The sequence below is a fragment of the Bos javanicus genome, chromosome 24 (genome assembly GCF_032452875.1).
Source record: "Bos javanicus breed banteng chromosome 24, ARS-OSU_banteng_1.0, whole genome shotgun sequence".
Classification (NCBI taxonomy): domain Eukaryota; kingdom Metazoa; phylum Chordata; class Mammalia; order Artiodactyla; family Bovidae; genus Bos; species Bos javanicus.
Genome location: NC_083891.1, coordinates 48,659,081 through 48,682,958, shown reverse-complemented (window position 1 = coordinate 48,682,958; position 23,878 = coordinate 48,659,081). Strand labels below are relative to the sequence as shown.

Below are 23,878 nucleotides of genomic sequence, written 5' to 3'. Positions count from 1 at the left end.
AGTCGTATGTCACAGGGTTATGTGTAGAGTTGAAGGCATGCACTCGTTCATTTAATTTGTTGTTCAGCAAACGTGTCCTCATTGTCAGTGGCGTGCTAGATGCTGTCGTCTTAGCGAGGGCCCTGCCTCCCTGCGGCCTGCGTTCTGGAGGGGAACAGATGGCACCCAAGTGAACGAACACATATGCAAGCTCAACCCCGATGGCTGTGAAGGAGACCAGCCAACGAACTGAGAGGTGCTGCTGGTTAGTGGGTAGTCATGGGTGAAGTGACCCACGACCCTGGGCCCTGGGCACCCTCGGTGTGTCCCTTCCTCAGAGTGCCCCTGCTGGGTGGGCTCTGTGAGCTAACAGGAGGCCTGGCGTCCCCACTCCTGGCCACCGTAGCCTCTCCAGCCGTGTCCTCTCGGAGCTAGACGCCACACCCCTGTTGGAGGGTGTTGCGTTTGCCACAGAATTATCCAGGGAGACTGATGTCAAATATAGCTTCGAGGTGACCCCTCTCTTCTCATCAGGATGGCTCTAAACTCCCCTCAGAGCCAAGCCCCACCTCCCTTCCGGCTAACTAGCTGCAGCACAGGGACATGCACAGACAGGAAGGCATGCATTTGTTTATACAGCTCTCGATTCAACAAGTGAGGATCCAGACAGACAGAAGGCCGTTCTTCAGAACCTACCTTTGCTGTGACCAAACTTTGTTCTTTAAAAACGTTAATGAAGAGAAGTCTGTCGCTTTTAAGCCATTTGTCAGTGCATTTCCCAGGTTTTTATGTGGGAAGGCTCAGGTTCTTTACGTTTCTATTAGTATTAACAGTCAGGAAATGGGGTTGCCAGGCTAGAAATGTCCACGTGGGTAAAATATGAGAAATGGGCTTAGGACAAGGCCAAAGGTGGTATTTCTAGACTTTGAATTTTCTTACTAAAAGTTCTAAAATAAGAGCATTTTAAATACCTTACATTTGCATGTCACTTTAATGTCAGTAATAATAGCCAACATTTATTGAGTGCTTCATCTGTATTAGGCACTTAATCTCATTTATGTGAAGTAAACAGAATAGTTAAATTCAAAATCTCAGAGTAGAGTAAACTCTTATCTTTTAAGAGCCTAAGTCGGAATGAGGATACAAGACTTTTCCCAAGTCACCTGGCTAATCATGAGTGGACTCTTAGCTCTTAAATGCTGAAATTATGCACATCTTATTTACAGCTATGTTATTAGTACTGTGCTTGCTACACAGTAGGCTCTCAGGAAGTTTTGCTGAATAAATGAATGGATGGATGGATGGATGGATGGGAAAAGCTGGGGCTAGAACTCAGATCATGTGCCTGTTTTTCAGATGCTTTTTCTAGTTACTTCAAAGATTAAATGAGTAACTATATGTCATGTGTTTGAACATGCCTGCCATGTAATAGGTAATCAGTTACGGTAGCTATAAATGTTATCCATAATCTCAGAATTGATTAAGCTTTGATGGAGAACTTGTATAATCATTGATCAGCTTGAAAAACTTTGTAATGAAATACATGTCTGCTATTGTCAAGTAAGCTTTATAGTATTTCATATTACTTTTATGTACTATTATCTATGGATATTCACCTGGGTATTATCCTACATGCAGGTTTTGTATACTACTCTCTCCAGAGTGAGATGGATTATTTTGAAGTAAACTCGCGCAAAAATAAAAACAAGGCATTTTCAGCTTCGTTTCTACCAGGTGTTAGAAAGGGAAGCTGTGGGGGGTGCCAGGCGCTTCTCCTGATGGCCTTTTCCTGGATGTGGCCCAGCTGCGTGTGACCTAAAGGCAACGTTTGACTCATGACTCGTCCTAACGCAAGAGTCGTCAGAGTTTCCCCAAAACCATGAGGGCAAGTAGACTTGGTGCCAGCGCATGAATGCAGTGCCATCCCACTGAGCAGCTCTTGCCTAAGTTTCTTTTATTTAATTGGAGGGAATTCTTGAGAAAGCAGTTTGCTCATTTTATTTCCATCCCACCCTCCCTGGAGGGACAGAAAGCGGTCTCGGGTAAGCTGCCTCATGTCCTTTCCTAAGGCCTGCCTTCATAGGAAAACCCCTGAATAGTCACTTGATGGAGAAAAGGCTTCACGTCTTTTAGTCATTTTTGTCACTAACAACCAGAAATGCGTCGTATTGGTGACATTCCCACTCGAAAATGTGGGATGCTATTATTCCAGCTGAAAGAGACATTGCTGTGTTGGGGGGCAGGTTTCAAGCCGCCACCTCTGAGCCCCCGGCCCACTCCCTCCCCTCCAAGACAGTGTTAAAGGTTTTCTAGAGCTGAGGCCACTCCGAGAGCTAGGACTTGCATCCTCATTATTAGAGGGTGAAGCTTATTTCTTCTTCACACACACAGTCCACCATACTTTCTTGGTTCTTTTTTTTTTTTTTTTTGGGCTGTGCTAGGTCTTCACTGCTGTGTGGGGGCTTTCTCTAGTTTCAGAGAGCGGGAGCTGTCTTCCTGTTGAGGCCTGTGGGCCTCTCATCGCGGCGGCTTCTCTAGGTGTGCAGGCTGCAGTGGGGGCTGCACTTGGACTCAGTAGTTGTAGCTCTCGAACTTACGTGCTCCGAGGCATGGGGAGCTTCCCGGACCAGGGACTGAACCGGTGTCCCCTGCATTGCAAGGTGGATTCTTAACCACTGGACCACCAGGGAAGCCCCACTTTTTTGATGCCTGACATCACTGTGGGGTTGGTCATGTCTTTCAGGACCAGCAGTGTGTGTGCTAGGCTCTATCCATACAGTGAAAGGGCCCCTGGAGCCTTGGAGAACTGGATCTGGGACAGAGCAGTTGGCTGACTGTGGGATCTCTTGTCAGACTTTCCCACCAAGTCAGACCCAGACTCCAGTCCTGACTCCTCCCCACATGCTGTGTAACCTGAAACGGGCCAGTCAGCTGCTCCAGGCCCCACCTCACCTTTCGTCTGTGGAGTTGGCCACGTGGGCCTCGCCAGGACACCGTGGTGACTGACCACGACACGTCAGGGGAGCTTCTAGACCGGCCTGGTGCTCAGGGAGTGCTCGGTTGGTGGCAGCCGCTCAGTGCACCCTGTTGCTACAGATGCAGGTTTTTCATGGAAAAGAAGATCATTGTGCTGCTACCTATAAAACACCCGGTTCCATGACAAAGACCTTTTGCCACCTCCACGAACCCTGTCCCCATACCTGAGAACTCCATGCCAGGCCAGAAGCGACGCAGAGCACGTGAGGAGGCTCATCAAGGATGCCCGGTCCCCAGAGACCACCCAGCTGCTGAGCATCTGTGGCACGCCCAGAGACTGTGGGCCCAGGGTGGGAGGAATCCCGCAGGATGGAAAGCCGGGGGACTGACTGAATTCCAGTCAGACCAGTAAGTGCCAGAAGTAGTGCCGCGTCCCCTGCTGCTCGTGCTTTGTCTACCAGACTGGCCCCCGGAGCCCAGCGGAAGAAGTTGTCCCCGTGCACCAGAACCAACACGGCCCTCAGCGCACACCGAGACCGTTAGCCTGCACTGAGGAGAGGAGAGAACTGATTCGGAAACAGTGGTGCCCTGAAAGGCCTGGGTTTGCATTAAACCTGAATCATTTTGCACAGTATGGGATAAAATGTATGAGGGCGGATATAGCGGTAGGTAGGGCTGAAGTCTGGGCCGCTTATAAATCCCATTTGTGTATAGACTGTATTTACTGATGCCCTGGGAGCCGTAGAATAAAGTTGGTTTCCATTAAAGCTATAACAGATGGGGACTGTGCCATCGTGGTATGCTGAGGTAACAGCCATGACCAGAGGACCCTCGTTTCCATGATTTCCTATACATTTTACTAAAATTTAACTCAAAACTCTACTTGCCACAAAGCATTTCCTGCTTAACCGCCCCCCCCACAGTCATCATTCTGGAACTCTGAGGATCCAGTATTTAGATGTTTAGTCTTAATCACTGCACAGGTTATCTGAAAAATCTCTAACTCTGTGTGAAAGTGAAAAAGTGAAAATGTTAGTCGTTCAGTCGTGTCCAATTCTTTGTGACCCCATGGACTTTAGCCCAACAGGCTCCTCTGTCCTTGGGGTTCTCCAGGCAAGAATACTGGAGTGGGTAGCCATCAGGGGCTTTTCCCAACCCAGGGATCAAACCCAAGTCTCCAACATTGCAGGCAGATTCTTTGCTGTCTGAGCCACCAGGGAACTCCGTGTGTGTCACTCCCTTACTCCCTCCCCCCTCTTAGCCCCTAACCCACCACCTACCACCACCACCCCTCCCCCGACACCCTCACTTTTTGTTTACAAATTTATAACTCATTTTAGTTCAGGCTCATTTGCCCTTCACCTGGACCAGGCCTTGTCCCCTCCAGTGCCCTCTAGTTCTCCACTCTGTGATCAAGTGGTCCCTGCACAAAGTCTCTCCCATCAAGCCCCCTTCTGAGACCCTTCAAAGGTTTTGAAGGACCTTTGAGTGGAGGCCAGGACTCTTCATGCGACTCCATCCTCCCCTCTGGGCCTGCTCCCCAGGGCTGGCTCCCCCACTGTCCCTCTTCTTGCTTCCAGCAAAAAGCGCCTCATGCCTTCCTTGCCTGCTGTCCCTCAGCAGGCGCTCGCTTCCCTCTTCACCTGGCTGCCGCTCCACCTCCCGAAGGCCTCTGTAGCCACTAGTCCTTCCGTAGTGGAACTCCCTTCTTACGACAGTAAGTTCCCTACATACAAACCTTCAAGTTTCAAACTTTCAGAGATGCATTCTATCAACATCAGGCAGAAGTGAAATTGCAGCTCGCCCTCCATCTCCTGTTGCTGACGATCCTTCAGCTCGGCCATCTCCCACATCCTCTCCCTCCTGCAGCCAGTAATTCTTGCTGGTCACTCGGTGCCAGCCCCTGTGTGCCAGCTACGCTATACGACTGTGTCTTTCAAAGCACTGAACTGTAAGATTAAAACTCTTTCCTTTGTGTTGGGGGTTTGTCCTATATCATTTGTCTGAGAAGTATCATGAATCTATTACATCACAGCACTAGGTAGCCAGTTGTGGCAGGTGTGTACCTAGGCTAACTTGGTTGGACTTACAAACGTGTTCTCGAAACAGAGCTCATTCATATGTAGGGGACTTACTGTACTCTGTTATCATTGTTCTGTGGCTGCCGCTTCTTTGTCCCTCTGCTCCATGAGAAGGACCCTTCTGTGAGGACAGGGACTGTGCATCCTGAGGCCCTGATGCACACACTGCCTGGTGTGCAGAGGAGCAGACATTCAAGCAATAGCGTAATGAATGAGTGACTCACTAAGGGAGATTGACCACCATAATACACGTGAAGCATTCACCATTGTGTCTGGGACGTAACTGGTCCTTATGTGGTTGATTGCTTCTTTGAGTCATACATCAAATCATTTGTTAAGTGTCTGACCACTCTCTAAGGGGACACAGCCACAAACACGGTGAATTTCGAATCCCTGCTCTCGTGGGCCATGCGTTCTGTGTGTGCATCTCCCTTCTTCTCTCTCTCAGCCCTCCCCTCGACCTTCTGGGACACTTGCCCCTTGTCCCCGCCCCACCTGGGACACAGGTCACCAAACTGCAGCCACTCCTGCTGATACCACCTTGGCCTGGGAAGCAGCCCCACCAGGGACCTTTGGGGACCCCAGGCTCCTTGGCTGCCAAAGAGGTGGGAGGACATCACTTCCCCTGCCCTGGCTAGAATAATAGACCAGGAGTAAGATTAGAAAATGAGAAGCCCAATCCTGGTGAAATACTGCGGTGAAAGTGCCACTTCCAGGAATCTACACGTGTTCTTCCTTCTCACCCGGCACTGCAGAGTGCAGCCAGGCCGCCCGGAAGAATGGCAGAGCCAGGCTCCCCTCTGCTGCCCGCTCCGCAGGGCTGGAGTGCCCCCACCCGCCACGTCCGCCCGGGTCCATGGCGCTGCCAGCCCGCATAGTCAAGGCCAAGGAGCTGTGGGGGGGGGCGTCCTTGCCTCCAAGGTGACTCAGCCCTGAGAGGGGAGGCGTCTCAAGGAGACGCAGCCAACGGGACTCCAGCCACGCAACAGTCTCTGCTTGAACACTGTCTGCCTTGGGCAGGGCCTGCTTTCCCGCCTGATGTCTCTCGCTTCGCCTCGTGACCTGTCCGGGCCTTGCTGCTCTCAGCACACTGATGTCCCTGACCAGGGCCGGTGGACTTGTGTGCCCTTCCCGCAGGGGATTCACCCGGCCTCCAGGGGATCATCGGGAGGCTGGTTCTGTGGCCCAGGGCTCCCAGGCCCCCTGCCCTGTCAGGGGAGATGGGCCCCCTGCGCCCCCCACACACCGTGTACAAACTCCTGCTGCTCTCACACAGGCCTCTGAGATTGATCGCCTCATCTTGTTTTTGTTGCAGAAATTTCCAGAACTGAAATTCAAATATGTGGAAGAGGAGCAGCCCGAGGAGTTTTTTATCCCCTACGTCTGGTCCCTGGTGTACAACTCGGCAGTAGGCGTCTACTGGAACCCACAGGACATCCAGCTGTTCACGATGGATTCCGACTGAGAGCGGCCCGTTCCCCGCCCCCTACCCGACCCGGCCTCCACCCGCCTCCAGCCGCAGCCCTTCTGCTTATGTTCTTTCTGGGGAACGGAGGTAGACAGATTCCCTGGTGCGTCTTCTATTAAAGAGGATCACACAGGCGTGCTTCCCTTGCACACGTGGGTTTGGAGAATCGGTGCCAGTTGGCAGTAGATCACTCGGTTTAGATTATAGTGCAAAAAGTGGGAGGGGGTATGCAACCGTAATAAATGTAAAAACCAGCTATTTCACATGCAATCTTATTTCTAAACCAAAAATCTACAGCTTTTCCAGGAAACCTGATGCCTTAGGCACACAACACTTTACCAGTGCATACTTCTTTTTCTTTTCTTTTTTGCATGCTCAGGATTTTTGTTCTGAGAGTGTGTGTGTGTGGTGTGTTTGTGTTTCAACATTGAGAAATATCAATCTGAAAAGATGACAGGACAGGAATTAATAAGGAAACGAAGCTGTGTATGTGTGTAGTGGCCTTTCAGAGGACCCGTGATGGAAGCCTGGGCAGTTGGATACAAGCCTCTAGATCCTCCACATCTTTTCCTCAAAGAAAGAAATGGCTCCTCCTCATGAAGCCTGGATTAGCTTTTCTGTGGATTTGGCCTCTGAGCTATAGCTGAATTAAATTGGAGTCTAGCACAAATTAAGTTAATCTTCTCTGTATTAATCATTAGGAAAAGAAAAGCTTCATTTTGAAAGCAGTCTTTTTTTCTTCAACCAGACCAGTAGAAAAAGGAGACCAATTTGATTAATACAGTGTTCCACACGAGATGAAAGACATGTTTTCCTGTCCGTCTCTGACTTTGTTTAAACTCTTCTGGGGCCTGTGTGAGCCTGAGCCACAGCTGGCTCCCTGAGCTCCTCTGAGGGACGAGGCCGCCAGGGTTGCCCCGAGCAGAGCCACGGGCACCGAGGACAGAAGGGATGGGCCTTTAGGGCCCCGCTCTGGGCCCCCAGCCACCCCTTTGGGCCTGGTTTCAGTCTCAAAGACACAAAAGTTGCGTGCTTTTCTGCATGGGAGGCGCCCATTCCAACCTGCTGTTGCCTAATCTGTATCGGAAGCAGCTTCTCTCCTGTCCCCGGGCTGGCGACCAGAGTCCCTTTGACCATCTTCTCTCACGCGGAGCCCTGGGAAGGTGAAACGTGAGGCACCAGCGCGCCTTTGTGTGGTTCCCCCGAGAAGCCCGGCTGCCCGTCCTCTCGGCTGTATCCGAGGCCGGCCGGTATCATCATCGGCAGGACGGGGATGAGACCAGAGCTCCCCGAGGCGGGCTGGCTGAGGCGCTGGATGGATGTGCGGTCTGGCTGCTGCCTCCTCAGCCTCAGGCCCCTGAGAGTCTCCACCAGTGGCTGGGACCCTGGGGTTTCCCTGAAGGTCACGGACAGGGCCTCAGACCAGCAGGTGAGGCCTGTGAAGGGCTTCTGCTTAATCTGGCCTGTGGGGGAGGCAGTGTGAAGGTGGAAGGCGGAGTCCTCCAATCAAAAAGGGGAAAATACTGGATGCCCATTTCAGGCCGCAGTTATTTATATTTCCTCTATGGAAGCATGATACATAGCTTTAATTTGTTTCCCAAGCGTTCTGATCTGCTTCCTTTCCTTTAAACCAAAACACAGCTATTTGAAAGGGTCACGTGGCACAGAGGAGCCCCTGGTAGGACCCCAGCACTGTCCTAAGAGGCTGAGGAGCGTGCAGTGGTGTGGGACAGTCACTGGGCTGCAGGCCTGTCAGTTCTGCCCACAGGAGGCCTGGAGTCCCCAGCACTCGGCCACAGGGCAAACCCAAGAGAGCCTTGACAGGGGAGCGGCGCAGTCTCTTCCCCAGGCGCCCCCACAGCTCCGCTCTCCAACAGTGTCCTCCCCCGCCCCCAGCTCTTAATCAGCCACACAGTAGAGGTCCTCACGGGCCTAAAAGTTCAGCTGGGGCTGCGGCCCCAGAGGCAGCATGCGAGCACACGCTCCAGACACCACCGCATCACTGCCTCAGCTCTGCAAATCCTCCAGAGGCTTTTCTTTATTTTTGTGAAAGATTTATTACATGACAATAAATTTAAAATGATAAACTTGAATTACGCTTGCATTAATTTGCTTTAGAAAGTTTTTCGACTTTCCACAAAGTAAAAACATGTAGAATGAGGCAACACAGGATCATTCACTGTGTGTTTGCATGTAAACTCACATCTGATTTTGCCCAAGATACAGAGCTGTTTTTGCAGTGTGTCATCTATCATGTTGTTTGTTTTTAAAGAATGTGCTCCTCGCAGTAGCGCCTTTCCTTAAGAGTTCAAGGCACTGTGCAAACAAGCTTCAGAACTGTAGCTCTGGTCCCATCGCCCATTGAGGCTGGTGTCGCAGGATCTGTGCACAACAGCCTTGCAAGGTCGGCATCACAGAATGGCCACCATTCAGCAGTGCAGATGGAAGCGGGGCTGTGGAGGAGCTCAAGGACAAAGAGAAAGGAAAGAAGGTCCCTGAAGCACAGAAAGTACACGGTACACACAGTCCTCTCCTTAGGAAGGAAATGACAGGAGCTGGAGAGGACAGACAGGACCAGCGTCAGTGGGAGCACTCGGCTGTGAGTGTTCCTCCAGCTTGTTAGAACATCCCCCCCACCCCCCCGCCGCAAGAGGAATGTGGCAGGGGGTGCTTTTAGGCCCTAAGTTTCTTAATATATCATTCTTTAGGCAACATACTGTCCTTTAGGTTCTGTGCAGCTGGGGTCTTGCCTCAGGCATTTCGGTTCTCTACATAACTGAGTCACTGCTTTCCAAGAGCCATAAATTAGAGCTGTGGTACTTGCTGATACTTAATAGACTGAGTTTGCAAGGTCAACCCTTTGGTCTCTTAATTTCCTCCTAAGCACGGTGCGTGTAATTTCAGTAGCTGCCACTTGATATTAGAGACTGATCCCCAGGCTTTCTGACACCAAATTCAGGGCTATTCCAGTGTCTTAACATCACCTCCAGGAGTCAAGAGGTTCAGGGCTTCTCGTCTCTGACGAGCCAAGCTTCCTATGACACAGCTGAGGAGTGAATTCACACAATAACACAATCCACAGCAAATAATGCATTTTTATTTTAAGAATTCAAAAGCATAAAATTTAATCTCATTAGGGATCTCTCACCCAAAATAAGATTCATCAGGAACTTCCCACCCCCTTGGTCAGCTCATGTATGGCAACCCCTACCCTTCTGACTTCACCAGGCTATCAAAAGTGCTAGCTACTCAGACACAGCCTCTGGAAAGAGGAAAGCCGGTCCACATGACTTTAACCAGGTAGTGCTTCATCATTTTGTTGGCTCTGGGATGACTCCAACAAAGTTTTACAGTATTTTGGCAGGTTTCCAAGCCACCATTAGAGCATTGGTTTAGGTTACCTGGCACTCCATTACTATCAGTAAACTATCCTTTGTGGATACTGTGATCCAGCTTCTCAATCACTTCATTCAGTCCCTGAAAGTGGATTGAGGTGGAACTGCTGGTGGCCCCAGTGTTTAGCAAGTGTGCCTTCCCCCCGGAGAACGTGAACTGTTACGACTGAACGTATCCTCTGACCTCAGCTGCACATACTGTGCCCTAATCCCAGGGTGATGGTATTAGTGGGCTGGGCTTTAAGGGAGTAATTAGGTTTAGATGAGGTCACATGGTGGAGCCCCATGATGAGATTAGTGCCCTTACAAGAAGGAAAATGAGAGATCTCTCACCATCAAAGGGGACACAGCAAAGAGACCACTGTTTGTAAGCCAGGAAGAAAGCCCTCACTGGGAATGGAATCATTCAGCACCTTAATCTTGGACTTTTCAGAAATGAGAAATCAATGTCTCTTATTTAAGCCACCCAGTCTATGGTATTTTGTTAGAATAGCCCAAACTGACCTAATATAGGAGCATAACCCAAGGCCTCAAATTATCTGTTACAATCAGAAATATCCAGGTATATGAGAAGGCCAAATAATATGTTATATGAATTAAAACCATCAGAGGGGGCTTCCCTAGTGGTCCAGTGGTTAAGGGTCTGCCTTGCAATGCAGGGGATGCAGGCTCCGTCCCTAGTCAGGGGGATCCCACGTGCCACGGGGCCCTGTGCACCACAACTCCTGAGTCTGCACTCTCGAGTCCTTGAGCCACAACTCCTGAAGTCCACATGCCCTGGAGCCTGTGCCCCGCACAGAGAAGCCACTGTGATTAGAAGCCTGTGTACTGCAAATAAAGAGTAGCCCCCACCTTGCCACAGCTAGAGAAAGCCCCGCACAGAGAAGCCACTGAGATGAGCCTGCGTACTGCAAATAAGGAGTAGCCCCCACCTTGCCACAACTAGAGAAAGCCCCGCACAGAGAAGCCACTGCGATGAGGAGCCTGCGTACTGCAAATAAGGAGTAGCCCCTGCTTTGCCACAGCTAGAGAAAGCCCCGCACAGAGAAGCCACTGCGATGAGGAGCCTGCGTACTGCAAATAAGGAGTAGCCCCCGCCTTGCCACAGCTCGAGAAAGCCCTCAAAGCAACAAGACCTAGTGCCGCCAAAAGTAAACATTTTTTTTATTTTTAAAACATTTCTAAAAATCAGAGGGAAAAGATGCCCACAGTCTCTCCAGGTGTCTCAGTCACAGAATTCGAACCACCTATGCTTTCTGTGTTTAAAAGCAAACGGTGTTCCCAAGAATTTCAGAGAATTAGAAACAAAAGGGACCAAATGGAAATTCTAGAACTGAAAAATATTATAGCAAGAATTAGTAATTTGTTGATGGGTTTAAGAGCAGATTAGTCACAACTGAGAAAAGAATGAGTAAGGTGAAAAATTCAGAGCAAAAGCAGAGTCAGAAAGCGAATCGAGGGTAAGAGACAAAGGATACAGTGAGATCTGACCTCAGTGTAGTTCAGATCTCAAAAAAGTAGGAGAGCAAAAGAAATATTGGCTGAGAACTTTGACAAAACTTGAGAAAGATATCAAACCAAAGATTCAGTAAGCCCCAAATCTCAAATGGGATAAATAAAAAGTCCACAGCTAGACACATCATAGTAAAAATGTAGAAAACCAAAGAAAAGATGGTAAAGCTACTGGGGGGTGGGGCATGGGTAAGAGACGGATTACCATCAAAGGAGCAACAATTAAACTGACAACTACCTTCTCAGCAGGCATAGTGAAATACAGTGACTTTGAAGTGCTGAAAGAAAATGACACCCCACCTCAAAATTTCTAACTGGGGAAAGTATCCTGCAAGAATGAAAAATAAACATTTATATCCAAATAGCTGGGAGAATTCATTAGCACACATACCCTAAAGGAAAATTAAAAGTATCCTAAAGGCAGAAGGAAAATAATCCCAAATATAAGGAAAGAGCTTTAGGAAAAACTGAATAGCAATGAAAATGAGAAATACACAGGTCAGCATAAATACTACATAAAACAATAATTGTGTCTTATGAAGTTTATATATGTGTTAAAGGCATATAGATGGGGAGGGCTTAAATAGGGTTTAAGTGTTCTAGGCTCCGTGCATCATACTGGAAGAGAGTTTTTTAAATCTCATTTACTATTAGATTTTTGGTAAGTCTAGGGTGTATATTGTGATTAATGTTAGTAAGACTGTACAACTTTCAAACTAATGACAGCTGCTGCTGCTGCTGCTGCTAAGTCGCTTCAGTCGTGTCCAACTCTGTGTGACCCCATAGACGGCAGCCCACCAGGCTCCGCCGTCCCTGGGATTCTCCAGGCAAGAACACTGGAGTGGGTTGCCATTTCCTTCTCCAATGCATGACCTTCTCCAATGCATGAAAGTGAAAAGTGAAAGTGAAGTGCTCAGTCGTGTCCGACTCTTAGCGACCCCATGGACTGCAGCCCACCAGGCTCCTCCGTCCATGGGATTTTCCAGGCAAGAGTACTGGAGTGGGTTGTCATTGCCTTCTCAAAACTAATGACAGAAGAGGGAATAATTCCTGGACAGGATTAAGAGCTTCACAAGGAGGGTAGAAAAAAAGAATAGGTGAGTCAAATAGAAAGCAGGTTGTAAGATATACACGATAAATCCATTAGTACATTAAATGTAAATGGACCAACAGAGACTGTCAGGCTTGATTTTAGAAGAACTACCATAGTACCACTGGAGAAGAGAATGGCAACCTACTCCCGCATTCTTGCCTGGAGAATCCCATGGACAGAGGATCCTGGTGGGCTACAGTCCATGGGGTCACAAAGATTCAGACATGACTGAGCGACTAACACACACACCATAGTACATTCAAGCTTCCAGTTATAAGCTCCAGGGATATGAAGTAAAACATGATAAATATAATTTAACACTGCTGTAAGTTATATATGAACGTTATTAAAAGAATACTTCGTAAGAGTTCTCATCACAAGGGAAAACTTTTTTCTACTTAATTTTTTATATGAGAAGATGACTGTTCACTAAACTTACTGTGGTAATCATTTCATAATATATTAAAATCAAATCATTATGCCATACACCTTAAACTTCCAAAATGCTGTATGTCAACTGCATCTCAATAAAACTGAAAGAATTTAACAGTTAGAAACAAAAACAATTATATGCTATTTACAAGAAACACTTTTAAAATGTGAATTTTGAAGGAAAGGATAGAGAAATATATACTCAGCAAACAGCAACCCAGGAAACTATTGTAGATACATTAACATTACAGCAAACTTTAAGGTAAAAACATTATTAGAAATAAAAGCAGTCATTTCAATTCCCAGAAGGAGGTAGTAATTCTAAATTTTTTGCACTTCATGATACAATCTTAAAAAGTTGATAGAATAGGAAATTTTGGCAAATATGCGAGTATAGTGAGATTTTAACATCTATTTCAGTATAAAGCATACAAAAATCAAGTCACAGAAAATGTAAACAATGCAATTAGAAAACTTGGCCAAATAAATGCATGTAGAACACTACGTTCAACAGCTTCCTTTTCAAACACAAACAGCACACATGCCAAAATTTGTGTGCTGAGCTATAAAAACAAGTCTGAACAAACTTTAAGGGAGTTAATGCCAATGAAATATGTTCTCTGACCACAATGCAATTAAGCTGGAAATCAATTACAAAAAGATAATGTAATAATCCTCATTTATTTGGAAGTTAGTCAAAGCTACGTTTTTTCCAGTAGTCATGTATGGATGTGAGGGTTGGACCATAAAGAAAGCTGAGCACCGAAGAATTGATGCTTTCGAACTGTGGTGCTGGAGAGGACAGCATCTTGGACTGCAAGGAGATCAAATCAGTCCATCCTAAAGGAAATCAACCCTGAATGTTCATTAGAAGGACTGATGCTGAAGCTGAAGTTCCAACACTTTGACTACCTGATGTGAAGAGCCAACTCATTGGAAAAGACTCTGATGCTGGGAAAGACTGAAGGCAGGAGGAGAAGATGGTGACAGAGGATGAGATGGTTGGATGGTATCACTGACTCAATGGACATGAGTTTGAACAAACTCAGGGAGATAGTGAAGGACAGGGAAGCCTGGTGTGCTGCAGTTCATGGAGTTGGCAAAGAGTTGGACAGGACTTAACGACTAAACAACAACAAATTTGGAAGTTAAACAGTTAAACGCATTTCTAAATAACCCATCTGTCAAAGAATAAATCATAAAGGTAATTTGAAATATTTCAAACCAAATAATGAAAATACTACATATTCAAACTTAAGAAAACTTGTGAGTTGCAACTAAAACTATGCTTATAAATTTATATCTTTAATTGTATATGTTGAATAGAAGACTTCCCTGGTGGCTCAGATGGTAAAGAATCTACCTGCAATCCTGGAGACCTGGGTTCAGTCCCTGGGTTGGGAGGATCCCCTGAAGAAGGAAATGGCAACCCACTCCAGTATTCTTGCCTGGAAAATTCCATGGACAGAGGAGCCTGGTGGAGTCATGGGGTTGCAAAGAGTCAGACATGACTGAGTGACTAACACATACACACAAAATAGAAGAAAGGCTGAAAATCAATTATCTAAGCAACCACCTGATGCTGGGGAAGATTGAAGGCAAGAGAAGGGGATGACAGAGGATGAGGTGTTTGGATGGCATCACCGACTTGATGGACATGAGTCTGAGTAAGCTCCAGGAGTTGGTGATGGACAGGGAGTCCTGGCATCCTGCAGTCCATGGGGTGGCAAAGAGTTGGACACGACTGAGTGACTGAACTGAACTGAACTGAAGCAACCACCTAGAAATTTTTTTATAAAGCTAATGAAACCCAGAAATAAAAGCCAAAATGTAGAACACAAATAAATGATAAAGGGAATCAAGAAAGTGAAAAGTTCTGTCTTTAAAAGGATTGACAACCCTGTAACAAGATTGATGAGGAAGGAAGGAGAACAGGTGGAAGGGTGGGGGAGGGACAGGAAAATAGTCTCAGAAGTGAAAAACGGGTGAATTCGTTCAGCTTAGGCACACATTAAAACATGTAAGAGGATATTATAGATATTCATCAATTTTAAATATAGATGGAGTGATGTTTCAGGACTGCCTTCAGTTCAATTCAGTTCAGTTGCTCAGTCGTGTCCGACTCTTTGCCACCCCATGGACTGCAGGACGCCAGGCCTCTCTGTCCATCACCAACTCTCGAAGTTTACTCACACTCATGTCCATTGAGTTGGTCATGCCATCCAACCATCTCATCCTCTGTCATCCCCTTCTCCTCCTGCCCTCAATCTTTCCCAGCATCAGGGTCTTTTCAAATGAGTCAGCTCTTCGCATCAGGTGGCCAAAGTACTGGAGTTTCAGCTTCAACATCAGTCCTTCCAATGAACACCCAGGACTGATCTCCTTTATGATGGACTGGTTGGATCTCCTTGCAGTCCAAGGGACTCTCAAGAGTCTCCTCCAACACCACAGTTCAAAAGCATCAATTCTTCTGCGCTCAGCTTTCTTTATAGTGCAACTCTCACATCCGTACATGACCACTGGAAAAACCATAGCCTTGACTGGACGGACCTTTGTTGACAAAGTAATGTCTCTGCTTTTTAATATGCATATGTATATGAAAACTAATCAAATCATGCACTTAACACGTGCAGTTTTTGTATGTCAATTATGCCTCAATAAAGCTGTTTTTAAACTTTGGATTAAATGAACAAATTTCTTTTTTTGAAAAGAAAAAAAAAAAGCTCTCTAAAACTGACATCAGTGTGGGATGAATTGGAAGACTGGGTTAACGTATATACACAATTGATAATGTGCATAGAATAGATAATTAATGAAAACCTACTGAGTAACACAGGGAATTCTATTCAGTGCTCTGTGGTGACCTAAATGGGAAGGAAGTCTAAGAAAAAGGAGGTGTATGTATACATATGGCCGATTTCCTGTGCTGTACAGTAGAAACACTGTACAGCAACTATACTCTAATAAAAATTTATTTTAAAAAAGATAAAACTGACATCAGAAGATCTTGAAAACTGGAATCATCCTTTATCTCTTGCCTAAATTGAAACCATAATTTAAAATCGCTTCACAAGGAAATCTGCAGGTCCAGATGGCTTCACTAGTGAATTCAATTAAACATCTAAGAGAGAAATAAATGCCAATCTTGCACAAACTCTTCCAGAAAATAGAAAACCTCCAAATTGATTTTATGAGACAAGCATAACCTTCAGTTCAGTTCAGTTCAGTTCAGTTCAGTCGCTCAGTCGTGTCCGACTCTTTGCGACCCCATGAATCGCAGCACGCCAGGCCTCCCTGTCCATCACCAACTCCCGGAGTTCACTCAGACTCACGTCCATCAAGTCAGTGATGCCATCCAGCCATCTCATCCTCTGTCGTCCCCTTCTCCTCCTGCCCCCAATCCTTCCCAGCATCAGAGTCTTTTCCAATGAGTCAACTCTTCACATGAGGTGGCCAAAGTACTGGAGTTTCAGCTTTAGCATCATTCCTTCCAAAGAAATCCCAGGGCTGATCTCCTTCAGAATGGACTGGTTGGATCTCCTTGCAGTCCAAGGGACTCTCAAGAGTCTTCTCCAACACCACAGTTCAAAAGCATCAATTCTTCAGCGCTCAGCCTTCTTCACAGTCCAACTCTCACATCCATACATGACCACTGGGAAAACCATAGCCTTGACTAGATGAACCTTTGTTGGCAAAGTAATGTCTCTGCTTTTGAATATGCTGTCTAGGTTGGTCATAACTTTCCTTCCAAGGAGTAAGCGTCTTTTAATTTCATGGCTGCAGTCACCATCTACAGTGATTTTGGAGCCCCAAAAATTAAGTCTGACACTGTTTCTGCTGTTTCCCCATTTCCCATGAAGTGATGGGACCAGATGCTATGATCTTCATTTTCTGAATGTTGAAAACATTATGCCAAAATGTTTATCTAAGCGTAACCTTAGATATCAAAAATATGATTAACAGTATAAGAAACTAAAATTATAGGTCAATCTTTCTCATCATCATAGCTAAAAAAGGTCTATTCATTAGCAAATAGAAACCAGCACTATATAAAAATGCATCACGATTGGGACTTGCTTGGTGGTCCAGTGGATAAGACCACCTGGTCCTCCTCCCAATACAGGAGGCCCAGGTTCAATCCCTGGTCAGGGAACTGAGATCCCACATACCACAACTAAGCCTGTGCATTGCAGCAAAGACCCAGCACAGCCAAAATAAATAACAGAAAATATTTTTAAATACATCATGATTAAATTGGGCTTATCATTCAAAAGCCAAAGTCATTCACATTAACAGAATAAAAAGAAAAGTAAATAATAACAGATGTGGACAACATTTTTTTGATAAAATTCAACAATCATTGAGTGATATGTTTAGCAAGCTAGAAAAATAAGGAAATGTCCATCTGATAAAGTTATCTACAAAAACCCTACAGCAAACACATTATACTTAAAGTATCAAAATTTTCCTTCTAAGATCGGGAGCTAGAAAACTATGTTCCATTTAACACTTCCATTCAAAATGATACTAGATATCATTCAAATTATAGTATCATTCAAAAGATACTAGATGCTGATATGCACGCCACAGTACATGGGGAAATTATACTGGTTTGTGCTGCTACTTTGAAATGCATCCCCCAAAGGAAAAAAGAATGGATTCGTGGAAGAATAGAAGGATGAAAGATGTGTAGTAAAGCTAGTACGGTAACCTTGGTGAAATCTAGAACAGTTGGATCTAGGTGGTGGGTGTACAGTGTCCACTGTAACCTTCTTTCAGTTTCCCTGTGGGACTTCCCTAGCGGTCCAGTGGTTGAGAATCCGCCTGCCAGTGCAGGGGACACGAGTTCAATCCCTGGTCTGGGAAGATCTCACATGCCATGGGGCAACGAAGCCCGTGCACTGCAACTGCTGAAGCCCACACATCCGAGAGCCCGTGCTCCGCCACAAGAGAAGCCGCTACACTGAGAAGCCCATGCACCATAGCTAAAGAGCAGCCTCTGCTCGATGCCGCTAGAGAAAGCCCGTGCATAGCAACAAAGACACAGTGCAGCCCAAAATAAATAAATTTAATTTAGTTAATTAAAGGATTAAATTTTTTGTAATTTATTTTAAAAAATTTCACTGTGTACTAGGGGCCAGTAGTACCTGAAGTCTTAGCCCAGTGCAATATTTTTTTTAAAGATCGGATCAGATGGCAAGAAACGAGCATCTTGTGCAGATGACATGATTATTGTAAATAAAAGGATCTACCAATAAATGGGCAGAACAAGCAAGGCTTCTGGGTGCCAGGTCATGTGCAAAAATCCTTCATGTTTCTATACACCAAGAACAATGAGAAAATGAACATTTTTAAGTGTACCATTTACAGTAGCCTTTTAAAACTCCATTAAGTACCCAGAGATCAATCTTAAAAGAAAAATGAGTGAAATTAAAACCCTAGGTAAGTCGAGGCATATTAGATCCGTGAGCTAGAAGGCTCACCATTGCTATTGCAGCTGCAAAGGGAGTGAAGGAGGATTCTCCTGCGGGTCTCCATCACCCAAGAACAGTCTTGTTTCCCAGCAAAGAGCATCATACACACCCCTCAAAGAAAACAAGCCCACATCCAGCCGGCCCCTGCGCCCAGCCCAATGAATGTCTGGCCATGGCCTTCCTTCCTAAGTCCTGGAGGAAGCCGCTTGATCTAGGACTTTCCCACTGCCCAACAAGAGACTCTGGTTTCTCACCCCCTGTGAGTGTATTCTTATCATCTACCACCCAACCACCTCCTCAAGCTCAAAGGTACATTTTAGGTGATGTCATTTACAGCCATTATGTAGCATACCCAAACTAATTTAGGCAGAAAAGGATTTATTTCTGGGTATTGGGCTGGGGAACTAACGTACACAGCCAGGAGAAATAGCCAGTTGCTCCCCAGGATTGAGAGGCAGCCTGACTGCTACCCCACCCAGCACTCAGCACCCCTCCACGCAGCTTAGAGACCAGTCACTAAACTCTTCCCACAGCTGCCCCAGAGGAACCCGTGCCACCACTTTGCCCGAATGCCTGTACCTGCCACCTCCCCATGCTCTCTCCCACCCACGTCTCAGCCGGCGCACTTGGGGAAAGCCAGGTGCTTGCAGAACCCTGGCTGCAGGGGAGCCTAGAAAATGAAGTCCCTTGCTCTCCAGCCCCTGTCAGGAAAGCCCAGTCCACAGAGGTGGGCGTGTGCTTGAGCCAAACTGTGGCATCTGTCACTTTACCTCATGCAGGTGTTTGAATCTTAAGTGAGATAATACTTAAAGCATAGAGAATCTAAATTCTCTGAGTCAGGGATTTATGTCTGATTTCTGCATGTCTGTATCCCATACCTTTAACAAGAACCTGACCCCAAGAAACACTTGTCGAATATGCCAGCATTTAGCACAGCTTCTAGAACATTATAAGCACTCAATAAATAATAGCTAGTATTATTTCACATGATATGAAGTCTCAGAGAGGGCTCATGCAGCAGCCCAATGCCATCTAAAGGACCCAGACTCTGCCCATCTGTACCTTTGACACCCTCTGCCTGGTTTACCGCATAGTCACAAGGGGGCTGCCACAGTTCCTGATGTTGCATCAAGGCATGATCTCATCTAGGACACAGCTTGGGTCTTCTCTTCCAGAGGTCCCCTCACATTTCCAGCCCAGGCCTCCTTCCCACGCCTTTTCCTATAGCATCATTGGCAAGGAGAGGTTTCCACCATCATATCAAACTAATCAGGATCTGGAACCTGGATGGATCAGCTGTATAAGGGGGAGTGAATACCGGAATGTAAATCAGTCTCTTTTAGGAAGAAGGAAATAGGAGCCGGGGGTGGAAGGGTACCCAACAGCAGACTATGATCAGGGACAGAGAGGAAAGACAGAACCCCCATCCAGAGGTCTCCTGAGTCCCAGCTCTCAAACCTTTCATTCGAATGAAATTGCCAGGGACCCAGGGGACCGTTCTCAGGACAAGGGCCTGTTCAAGGTCAGGATGTGTGCGAGGTGGATGGACCCACAGCCACTTCCTCACCAGGGCTCCTACATACAACCTACATGGGCAAATGGCGGCTCCTTCATCTCCCAGAGTCAGCTTAATAGAAAACAGGGTTTGGTGGGGAACAAACAATTTATGACAACCGAGCCCTCAAACTGGAAACATCTGTCCTCGCCGTAGCACAACACCTCCCACCCAGCCCAGCCTGGCTCCTGAAGGGGCCCACCCGGCCAGGCTGGGGAACTCAAGAACCTTCTGGAGATTAACATAGAGGAGCCCCCAGCCTGGGAGGGGTCCCCGGGCACCCAACCTGAACCCCTGAGCCTTACCGGTTCCCAGCCTCCTCATGCTGACCTCCAGGCTGCCCCCACCCCAAAGCCCCCACCCCTAAATCCCCTAAAGCCGTGGGGGTGGGGGTTAGGGCTGGTGGTCCCAGAGGAAACCTGGCTTTATCTTGTGAACCCTGGGGACCAGGACTGGACAGGAGAGGTTCTAACATCAACCCCATTGCCTCGGCCCAGGCTCTCCCTGGATCCCCCTTTCTCTCCTTGTCTCTCTGTCCCCCCTTTAAGACCAGGCTCAGAGTTGTCTTTGCCAGGCAGCCCAGCCCAGACTGGTTGGACGAACCCACGCCCCTTGCCCAGGAGTCCCTGTCGGGGCCCTTTACTGTGAAACTCTTCACGGCAGCAGCGTTGGCACGCCCATCACCCTACTGGCATCTGTGAGGCAGATCTGGGGCAGGAGAAGTGATGAGACGCACCTGGGATGTAAGGGGGCACTGCAGGGGTGGGGCCCACCAGCTCCCAAACGCGAAGCTGACTCCTGCACATACAGCCCCGCCCGGGGCATCCATGCGGTCCTCCTGGCCCCACCAGAAGGAACCCGGCTTCAGAGCAGCTGGCCCGGCTACTCGGTGGGCGTCTGTGCAGCTGGGTCGTCCTGTCTGCCACAGGGATGACAAGCGTGTCACGGGTGGGGCTGCAGGAACGCTAGAGATGCGAAGCCTGGGCAGCGGGGGCTCAGCGGGTGGCAGGGGGCTTCTCAGTGGCAGCTGCCACGGGCAGGCTGCCAACAGTGTTGGTTCTGAACTGAAGTCACCTGGGTGACAGCCTCAGAGGAGGCACTGCCCCGCGTGCTGTGGAAGAGATGGGGTGCAGAGGGACCAGCGCTTTGGCCATAGAAAGCTGCGAGACAGCAGGCCTCGGGGGGAGCGGGGCTGGGGTGGTGGAGGGGCAGAAGGAGCCCTGCCCAGGCCAGGGCAGAGCGCATGTCCTGGCTGCCTCTGAGGAGGCCTCACCCTGCTGTGTGTATGTGCTTAGTCCTTAGTCGCGTCTGATTCTTTGCAACCCCATGCGCTGGAGCCCGCCAGGCTCCTCTGTCCATGGGATTCTCCAGGCAAGAATCCTGGAGTGACTGCCATTTCCTTCTCCAGGGGATCTTCCCAACTCAGGGATCAAACCCGCGTCTCCTGTGTTTACTGCATGGCAAGCGGATTCTTTGCCTGCTGAGCCACTGGGGGAAGCCCCCTCAGCCTGTGGCTCTTCCTATTGGTCCAGTTTCAATCCAGCCTCCTCCAGGAAGCCACTGCGGACTAGCCCAACATGTGTCTGCCCTGCCCGGGGTCCCATAGCTCAACTGCAGGCCTGCCACTCTGGGAGGTGTTCAAGGCGGGGCGGGGGGTGGCGCAGTGCCCCTGCCAGGTGGCAGCTTCCCCGCAGACTTGGTGGCCCCCCGGTAGCCCCCTGGTCCCTCCTCAGAGCATCCCTCCTGAGCTTGTCCTCAGTAGACAGAGAGAGGCTGGGGCACAGGGAACAAGCAGAACCCCCGTTCGCTTGTCCAGGACTGCGCTTCCGTGTCCATTCCCTGCCCCTCGTCTGCCCAATGAATCATGGGGAGAACTGGCCTCAGAGGCTGGGCAGGGCTGGAGGAGGCCGAAGGGGCTGCTCTCTAGGGGTAAAGTGTTTGTCTGCCAAGGCAGGCCAACCGGCAGGGCTCCCGAGTGTGTGGAGCAGGGACGCCCAGAGAAGGAGAGTCCTGTGTGGTGACACTTCACCCTGCCCCTGGCTGCCCCGTCCGCCTGCCCCCAAGGGCCCCTCCCAGGCCCCCTCCCTCTCAGGCCTGAGCCTCAGTACCTGCTGCCCCCTGCCAGCCCCAGGCCAGAGCAAGCCCCCACCCAGGGCACGTACTGGCAGAGGAGGGGGTGTCCAGGCAATGAACACACCCCGAAACCAGCCCACCGCCCCCCAACCAGAGCGTAGGAAGCCCAGAGTCAGCCCCCCCACCCCCGCTCAGTCCAGAGACCCGAAAACCAGATGTGGGCTGAGACCGCCCTTCCAACATACACACATCTTCAAAGCAGGGCTATTTTCCATGTCCTTTGGGCAATTTTAAAGCAAGTCTGTAAAACTGGAATTTTAATAGATGACATATTGGCATGAGTGTAAGCACATGGGCACGCGTGTGTGTGTGTGTGTGTGTGTGTCGCGCACACATGTCTGGGCACCTTTGGAGGCGACTGCGGCTGCAGCATCCTGGGAGATGCGCGGGGTGGGTGTTTCCTAAAGGACCTCCAGGTTCACATCCACACTCACTGTGTTTCGTAGGAGCTGAGTCTTTGAGAACTGAGAGAGGCAGCGTGCTCAGCGGCCCCGAGGATCCGTCTCTTGCTTCAGCGGTGCTCAGACGGAGCAGATCCGGGGACGCCCCTCGCTGCAGGCTCTAACCACCCTCCGTCCTTCTTTGCAGACGCAAGCTTCAGAATCAGCCGCTCAGTTTTCCACCATCACCAGGGCCAGCCAACACCATTTTTTGAGCTTAACTCCTATCACCAACTCAATGGACGTGAGTTTGAGCAAGCTCCAGGAGATGGTGAAGGAGAGAATCCTGGCGTACTGCAGTCCATGGGGTTGCAAAGAGTCAGACACCACCGAACGACTGAACGACAACCACCACCCTATTACCAGGGCTTCCCAGGTGGCTCTAGTGGTGAAGAACCCGCCTGCCAACGCAGGAGACATAAGAGATGCAGGTTCGATCCCTGGATCAGGAAGATCCCCTGGAGGAGGGCATGGAAACCCACTCCAGTATTCTTGCCTGGGAAATCCCATGGACAGAGGAGCCTGGTTGGCTACGGTCCATGGGGTCACAAAGAGTCAGACACAACTGCAGCAACTTAGCATGTACACATGCCCATTACCAATCAACCACGAGTTCCCAGATTCGTCAGAATTATTCCACTGAGGTGGAGGCCACTGTCAACCACCCGGTCAACACACCTCTGCCGGTCTTCTACACCGACCTCTCTCTGGGCTTCTCTTCTGACCACAACGACGTGGCTCTGGAGAGCATGGGCCACTTTTTCTACGAATGGGTTAAGGAGAAGTGCAAGGGCACCCAGCATCTCTTGAAAATGCAAAACCAGCGCTGCAGCCGCTCCCTCTTCCAGGATGCGCAGAAGCATCTCAAGACGAGTCGGGTAAAACCCCGGACGCTCTGGAAGCCGCCCTTTTCATGGAGAAGCACCAGAACCAGCCCTTTTGGATCTGCATGGCCTGGGTTCTGCTTGCACAGAGCCCCACCTCTGTGACTTCCTGGAGGGACACGTCCTAGAAGATGGGGACCACCTGACCAACCTCCACAGGCTGGCTGGTCCCATATCTCCTCCAAAGACTCACCCTCAAGCATGACTAGGAGCCTCTGAAGCCCAGCAGCCTTTGAGGAAACTGCCCCCACCGCCTCTGCCAGAAGCCCCTCTCTGCAGCCACTAGGCAGACTTTTAACACCCTGGAGCCTCTCCCAAGCCTTTAACCAAATGGAAACCATAAAGCTTTTTGCAGCCAAAAAAAAAAAGAAGTGGGGAGAGAAGGACGGTGCCTCAGAGCCAAAAGATGGGTGTGAGGGAGCCCCGGAGGCCTCCTGTGTAGGGTGGGGGCGGAGA

General features: G+C 48.7%; 1 protein-coding gene and 1 pseudogene across 9 annotated transcripts in view; both read left to right on the top strand.

Moving 5' to 3' along the window:
* Window positions 1-6,762, top strand: part of DYM (dymeclin) — a 400,415-nt gene extending 393,653 nt beyond the window's left edge. For all 9 annotated transcript variants that reach the window (XM_061400135.1, XM_061400133.1, XM_061400128.1 and 6 more), the window contains one exon: window positions 6,352-6,762. In XM_061400135.1, the coding sequence (XP_061256119.1) occupies window positions 6,352-6,501 (150 nt within the window). In that variant the 3' untranslated portion in view covers window positions 6,502-6,762. The remainder of the gene's footprint in view (window positions 1-6,351) is intronic.
* Window positions 6,763-20,792: 14,030 nt separating this feature from the next.
* Window positions 20,793-23,631, top strand: LOC133237411 (ferritin light chain-like; annotated as a pseudogene).
* Window positions 23,632-23,878: the final 247 nt, after the last annotated feature.